General features: G+C 33.1%; 2 protein-coding genes across 3 annotated transcripts; both read right to left on the bottom strand.

Moving 5' to 3' along the window:
• Window positions 1-193: 193 nt before the first annotated feature.
• On the bottom strand, window positions 194-3374 carry LOC108769354 (zinc metalloproteinase nas-37). Its single transcript, XM_018520276.1, has 4 exons — window positions 2994-3374; window positions 906-1046; window positions 680-811; window positions 194-405 (listed from the first exon to the last, which is right to left on the bottom strand). The coding sequence occupies exons 1-4, from the start codon at window positions 3040-3042 to the stop codon at window positions 341-343; spliced, it is 387 nt and encodes a 128-aa protein (XP_018375778.1). The 5' UTR covers window positions 3043-3374; the 3' UTR covers window positions 194-340.
• Window positions 3375-4673: 1299 nt separating this feature from the next.
• On the bottom strand, window positions 4674-7300 carry LOC108769353 (suppressor APC domain-containing protein 2). Of its 2 annotated transcripts, none has more exons than XM_018520274.1 (5): window positions 6202-7300; window positions 5563-5709; window positions 5277-5489; window positions 5019-5166; window positions 4674-4942 (listed from the first exon to the last, which is right to left on the bottom strand). In XM_018520274.1, the coding sequence occupies exons 1-4, from the start codon at window positions 7039-7041 to the stop codon at window positions 5020-5022; spliced, it is 1347 nt and encodes a 448-aa protein (XP_018375776.1). In that variant the 5' UTR covers window positions 7042-7300; the 3' UTR covers window positions 4674-4942; window position 5019. The 2 variants fall into 2 exon arrangements, with proteins under 2 accessions (XP_018375776.1, XP_018375775.1); XM_018520273.1 differs by having other exon boundaries at window positions 5024-5166.
• Between the last annotated feature and the right edge of the window lie 792 nt (window positions 7301-8092).

Raw genomic sequence — 8092 nt, 5'->3', positions numbered from 1 at the left:
TACATATTGTAAAATTATTGATGAATAAACAGTGGAAGCATCGAAATATATCTACCTTCTATAAAACGTCAGAGCTCTTTTAAAACCGTAAAGTTATTTTGCGGTGTAACTTACCGAGCTATTTCCAAGATTGTGGTTACGAAGGTCCCAAGAATATTCTGAATAGGGATGCAAAATGATAGATGGAACGGCGTACGATTGTGTGTTTTAATATTTATTATGTATGTACAAAGATGTGTGTAAATATGTTTTATGAAATGCGTTTCTTTTCCTGTATGTATGTATGTATCATATTAAGACAAATTTGTATTTCAGATGAAAGTAAAAGGAGAGATTCGAGTTAGATCACCACACACTCGTAAGGGAATTGTCCTCGGAAAAGTGTATTGTCTGGTCGTGGACAAGCTGTAACATATAATTATTCATATTAATTTTTTTTTCTCATTTGCATCATCGTAACATACTTTATATGTTGAATGAAAAATTCGAGAAATGCGAGAATTTTTTAATATTTAATAATATACCATTTTTTATTCTACCAAAATGTCCTTCATTTTCTAATTTTATTCAATCATTCAAGTGATTCAATATGTAAAGATTTAATGTTTAAAAAAAAATTAAGCGCGTTGTGTAGGCTGAAAGTTCAGTCGAATTATCCGCTGTCATTCAAAATACTAACGTGTCTCGCAGTAAGTGCCGTAGAATCCAGTTCCTTCGCAGCGACATTTAAATCCGGGCTCTGACGATATTTGAGAACATGAGCCTTCGTTCAGGCAAGGTTTCGATCGAGAACATATGTCGCTACGTCTTCCTGCAACGAGACAAGTTAAAATTCTTAAGCGTGTAAGATATATCGTCAATTCTACAAATTTAACAGTTCAAGAGCAAGTATCGTTTGTCATTACCTTTCAGTGCTAACTTGCAATCATCATTGTTATCATATCTGTATTCGGATTTGCAGCCGTAGCCGCAACTGCATTGTGCATTGTAGATGCGGCATCCGTATCGCATCTGATCCAACTCGCATCCCTTCGACAACATAACTCCTGACAAAGAAGTTTGGCGTTAATTAGACTGCGTTGAACAAATACAACGCTATTGAGCTATTTAATCGAATAATACCTCTGATATCTTTCTAACAAATAAATGTTTTGATTTGATTGGAATCGATTTTTTAATAAAAGTATTAGGGGTATATGATTTTCAAATAATTGACGTAATCAAGTAATTTAAGTAATTTTAAAAATAAGGAATTTCTAATGCTCAATATCTATAGTAGAGAAAATAAAATACTGTTTCTTAATCAACTTCACAAGCTAACTTTTAATAGAATTTCAACTTCAAATTAAGTGATATATTTACGAAGATATATCATAATAATTTTAAATACAAAATAATGCGATAAATAATGGAATGGCCTTCGACATTTTTCTTAACAAAATTATATGTACATTAGTCGAAGAAATTTCAATGAAAAAGATATCTGGTAGTTCTGAAAAAATAAAAGAATAAAGAAGGAATAATAAGAATAAGCTCTTTTTTTACGGCATATGTTTATTAATAACTATTTTAATGCTTATTATCAGAAGAATTAATAGATACGATTCTATTAAATTAGATCCTATATTTATTAACTATCTACATTATTTTTAGGTGAATGTACCACAGAGTGTAGTGGAAATATCTACGGTTTATTTACCCCGGGGAGAGATAGTGGCGTTTTAACGAAGACGAATGTTTGCGGCCGGATGCGCTCGGCTGCACTTCCCACTTGTCTAAATTGATAAGCGTTTTTCACGCTTAGATAGAGGATACCGTGCGTGGGCTAATCGATTTTTAGATTCGTTTACTCTCGACCTAATGACATGACGTTCGTGATTTCTTTTTCGCCAATGTGCTGATATATTACGACATATATCCAGTACTTTTTTTATGTTTTTAAAACGAATTCTGCGCTCACGTATTTTTTCATTCGATTCATTCAAAAGTAATTATTAATTACAGACGATATATGGCCTATTATAGCGGCGTAATCAGCAATAAAAGCAAGCGTGTGTGGGATGTTCATCATTGAGAGCGCTCTTCATTATCGGTATGATGGGTTTATCATTTGCTTACTCAGAAAAAATAAACTAAGTGCGTGTTTTATATATATATTACTGCTATCATACATACATTACTCTCATTCTATGGGAGATTAAGTTTGCTGAAGAGACCGAATTCCACGAAATATTATAGTCTTTACAAATTAAAAATTTGCTTTTGATACAATGATTTATAGTAAAATGTTCGAAGAAAAATCATATTTTATATCGCAGAGAATAAAATACAATAACAAGAAAACATCGGTTAGGACACTATACCGTTAAGCGATATACTAAATGCTAAATTTTTAATTGAGAAATGTTTTTGATATATTAATCAGTATATTGGTATATTTTGTTCATCTTCTAATTGTTATAATCTCTGACGTGTAATCAAATGCAAGTAAAGTAAATGGATACGTTTACATTGTGCACTTAAACCGCGGCCTAAAATCCGATTGTTCTCACCTTTTGGAAAATTTTACCTGTTAGGTAAATCTGGCAATCCGCGCATGTAATTAATTAATTTTGCTACTTATGCAACAGATAAAATTTACCAAAAGGTGGAACAACCGGGTCTAAATGTACGGTGTAAACATAGCCAATGTCCCAGTGACCGGACATGTATATATCTAATGTACACTTACGCAAGATTTATTAATTTTTCTCTCTTGCTCTTTTTATTGTAATATAATTTAATTGTATTAATAAAGAATTATTTTAAAAACTTTTAAGATTAATAATAATATAAACAAAGTTTTGTGTAAATGTCTGGTTACTGGTTTATCTTATTGTATACTTTTGATGGTTTACCTTATTGTGTACATTTGATGAGATATTTATCAAAATCTCTAGCATTTTAAAATGTCCTTACCTATAACTTGAACTTGATATTTTAATATGACATACCCATTGTTAGGAGGAGTAGCGCAACCGAGAGCGTCAATCTTGGTAGCATGATGTTCCCAGATGAGGCGAGACAAGAAACGTCAAAAAGCTCTGCAAAGGATATCGTAAACGGCGATAATCCAAGAGAAGAGGGGAGATCGTCGACCGCTTGACGTTTTCTTGGTAGGCTTTTGTCGCCGGTCCAGTATCAAAGGTCGACAGACTCCACAGGGGACACGGGGTCAGTGCGGTCTTTCTTCGCGCGTTCTCTTGTCAACGAAAGAAGCGCTCGCCGGTATCGTTCAGAGACGATGTAGCGATCAAATCGACCGAATCCGCCGACTCGTGGCAGCTAACTGTCGTGAACCGCTAAACTAGTTACGATCGTGCGGAAACCGTCCAATCGCTGAATAACTATGCGTGGGATGAAACTCGACGTCCGCCAACATTCGCAGTGGTGCCTGAGACACGAAATCATGCAATTCTTTAATTTTTACATTTAATAACGTTAATTAAACACAGCTTATTAATAAGATTGAAATCGTTCATTCAAAATATAATATGCACTCGTAAAATTATAGACTGTGTAAGAGAAGAAAAATCAAATAATCCGTAAATTTTTCTTGCCAATTTTAGATTTCAATTTTTTGACACGTATAGAGAATCACAATCAAGAATGTTTAAAGATATTTGGAAATATATGGAAATCATTTTTGGAATTAATTTAATATTTTCTAACGTGAGGAACTATATTTGCATTTTATGATTACTTAAAATGCAGTATAAAGATATTATTTGTAATGTCTTTATTGTGATTTCTCTCTCACATAATTTAACATTTATATATTTTCTTATTTTCTGATAAAGTTTTACGACTTCAGCTTTTGTTCGCTATCACTGTGCGACTGTGTGCATGCTACGAAATTATCGGTCTTTGCAACACAGTGTGTCTGTTTTCGTCATGAAAAAGACTGCATCTTTTTGGACTCGAGACAAAAAAAGTAGCTCTAAAGAATTGACATTTTTCGCAGACAATTGTCGAATTGATCAAACCAGTCAGCTATACAGTTGTTCATTTTTAACTAAGAATAAATCATTGATAATTTATGACATTACTTTCGCGTTTTTGAATCATATATATAAAATTCCTGTACCAATGAGTGATTATCTTTATCAGACAAGATTTTAACTAACAGATTTAATGACGTATTATCATAAATAATATGCTATCGTCTTCAGAATTCGATAACATTTGACACTGGCAGCTGTAAGTCCGGAAATTGATGAAACGTGTCATGGCAATAGACCTCTAAAATTTACAGTTCTACAAAGAAAATTTAATAAAATTTCTTCATCTCACAAAATAAGATCAAAATCAATATATCAATAGTGCATCATGTTTTATTGCACAAATAATCTGCATAATGCATAAGATTATACATTTATAATTTTAACCGACGTAAGATTGTATTAACAAAAAAATAGACATCCACATTTATTACATAATTAAAATAATTTATTTTAAAACAGGTTTTGCTCTTTTTAAAATAGATTACAAAAATGTAAAGGCACTTTATTTACTTATTACTATATTTAAATGATACTTAATTGTATATTCTATTAATGAATATTTTACATCTTTAATATAAGATATCAAGTTAATAAGGCAGTGACAATTATTTTAATACAATATATAATTATTTTAATACAATATATCAAATATTTTAAAAATGTATTCTACATGTCATTATAAACATTCTGGAGGATTCAAAACACGATTTTATCGATTCATTGTTGTAGAGTATTTCAGCTAAAACGTCAGGCAGTATTGATAAATTTATGATATGGCATTTGGCAATGCTAATCGACCATTCTGCCGCATCAATTTCTTGGTTGTTTTTATTTTATTTAATTCATTTTCTCTATTATTTATATGTGGCACATTTTCTAAAGCCTGAAATATTCATATTCTGAAAAGAATTTTTAAGTGAAATTAGAGATTATTAATTTTATTCATTTTCATGATACGTTTTAAAATGTTAGTACCTTACATAAATGTTTGATCGTGTTGTTCGTGGATCATTGTTGCCCTTCGGGATTGGACCAGACCCGATTGTCTATTGTACAATTCTCTAACCAGGCTGTCTTTTTCTTGTTCAAGTAACACTATTCGTTGACTCTTTTTGCTTACTTCCTGTTTTGGTGTTATACATAGAAAAAAAATAGATTAACTGATTTGCTGTTTTTTATATAATGCAGTATTCATATATAATGCACATTATTGTTACTATTATTATACATTACCTCGGTTAATCTGTGATTCTGTTGTTTAAGCCTTGATAGCATATCTTGCTGAAGTTGAGCCGAAGTCGGAGCACTCAGAAACGCGAGATTCATATGAAGGGGAAGTCCTCCGCGCTCCCAGCTGCTTATCAAAGCGGCTAGATGTCGATTTACTTCCAAGACACGCGCGCGTTGTAGTTCCAAACGCTCTTGCTGTGCCTCTGTCCATTGTTCCTATGTGAAATATAAACGTACATATTTTGTATAGAATTCTATATGACATCAGAATAAAAAGTATCTTCTATACCACGTGAGAACCCATTCGTCCGAGGTGCTTAATCTTTTCTTGAGTGGCTGATATTTGCTTCAAATACCATTCTCTAGCTTTATCAACAGCAGCTAGACCTTGAAGCAGTACATCCTTCTCTTGCTCAATTTGTTTCATCCTTTTCATCTGAAAGTGTTATGTATTGTGAAAACATTTTTCAGAAATATCAAAAAGATATGGATAGTGATGTATGTAAAATAGTAGTGTTTTTGTGTGCATGTGTATATATATATATATATATAAAATTTATAATTATAATAAATTATATACATATGTAATTTGTAATCAATTCAAGACAAGGCCGACATATGAATAAATTAACTGAGAAGAAGTGTTAACTACATGGTCAAAGTTAGATACTAGAATAATAATTCTATATGTAATTTATTTTTTAAATAACTTAAATTTTAAATACATTTAGAATTATTATTCCAACATCTAACTTTGACTGTAGTTGGTGCTTCTTATTTAGTTGATATATTACATTAATTAAAAAATAATTATAGATACATGTCTTTCATTCTTAAGAGATATGTATCACTGTTAATATTCAGTTAGTGCATACCCAGAACCAATCACCAAGGGTTAGTCGGGAGTCCTAGAGGATAACATCTTTACCATATTGTAATCAATACCATTCTGCAACGTGTGCCGCCTGGGCTCTCTGCGACGATTCAACAGTTTCTTGGATTGGAGACCGAGTTGATTACTTTGTATATCAACTGCTTTACCATCACCCAGGACTCTGGTCGGTCTCAGTAATGTTCTGGCATCTGGTCTATAATTTATGGCTTGCAGCTGACGCTTTTCTTTCTCATCGCTCATCATGAGACCCATCTGCCAATTTTGCAGCGCAGTCCTAATCTCAGATTTGTCAAAGTTACGCTCCAGACCCATTGTTCTACCTTCCAGTGCAGCGCCAGTTCGTGGTGGTTTTGGTGGACCATACACCTTGTTGATCTTCGGTTCTACAATATTCCTTCCATCCATCAGCTCCAACTGCGCGTTCATGTCCTTGCGATTGGCCAGCAACTGTGGCATACTGAGGGTACGTTGCTGGGATATAGCATTGTTCGGTCTTATAGCGGCGGTGTTGGGTGAGGTCCAGGCTGCCTTGTTCTGATTGTCAGGGATTAGTATTGGCGCGGATGGCGGCCTGTTGGGCTGACCATCATGTTTCTTAGCATCTGCCTCTGCCTGTATCTGTAGTAGACAGATCTTCAGACCAGCACAGAATCTTTCGAACGACAACATCCCGTTCGGCGGTGTGACTTTCTTTAGGCATTCCAGCACACCCTTGGGTAGACCCTGTGTGCCGTCGTCCTGCCAGCGACCTTCAATGTCAGCAAACTTGACGAACCCGGTATTTTGATCGTCCATTATATCGAACAGAGTGCGCATCGCATTGACAAAATGCTTCGGTAGTCCGTCTACCGTTGACATTTGTATTTGCGCCATATTTAGTCAGGATTTAACTTCAGAACGATATCCGTTATGCGTCTTCCTAGATAACGGCAGCTACATCATTGAGAGCGATTAGAAGTGGCTACTTAACTGGTTGTTCTCTATAGATGTGCTTTCCCTGCGTCCTTTCTCGCACACATATCTGATAAATTATTGTCGTTTCTTGTTAGGATCCAGCGATCACATTGTCATACACCAGGTTTACGAGATTGCCACAGGTTGTTTCCTTCGCAGATTAACCTCCTCTTGACTCTCTCACGCGGCCATATGCAATCATGCGTTTTACAAAAATCAGTTATATAATGTGCCGCTAGATGGCCGTACTAGAAACATCAGCTGGAAATATTTACACACATTATCCCTACATCCATATTGTTGGGCATTTATTATACTTTCGATTCTAATTTCTGATAAGTAAGGTATGAATTTTTCTTTACTTTATGCATATCTACTTTTGACTAATGACAACTTCTATTTTATGCATTTAATATGAATGCATATATGTTTAATGTAATACGAATATTTATACATAAATTATTCAATGTATATTATATATTTAATGTATAAATAAAATACATATGTATATATATGAGAATATATGTGATGCATATAATAATAAATTTTTTAAACAAAATATATAGACTTTATTATATATATATATATATATGGTATATAAAAAAATAGAACAATTCTTTCAACATTATGTGAAACTTAATAATAAATTAAAATAAACTATAATAATTCTGAATTTTATAACAATATTCTTTGAGAGAGATTATTGAAAATGTTAAAATACATAACAAAATAATAAAAGTTATCATTGCTGCAATATTTAATTCATGGGCTACATTTATAATGCATTGTGTAATAAATGTAGTAAGCGAATAATTACTCGCTAAGAACACTTAAGGCTATCGCACATAAAATGCATAACGGTGCATTGTGTAATAAATGTAGTAAGCGAATAATTACTCGCTAAGAACACTTAAGGCTATCGCACACAAAATGCATAACGGAGCATAACATAAGGCCGCTAAACCAATGA

The sequence above is a fragment of the Trachymyrmex cornetzi genome, unplaced genomic scaffold (genome assembly GCF_001594075.2).
Source record: "Trachymyrmex cornetzi isolate Tcor2-1 unplaced genomic scaffold, Tcor1.1 scaffold9, whole genome shotgun sequence".
Taxonomy (NCBI): domain Eukaryota; kingdom Metazoa; phylum Arthropoda; class Insecta; order Hymenoptera; family Formicidae; genus Trachymyrmex; species Trachymyrmex cornetzi.
The sequence above is the reverse complement of the archived record's forward strand: the minus strand, read 5'-3'. Positions and strand labels throughout refer to the sequence as shown.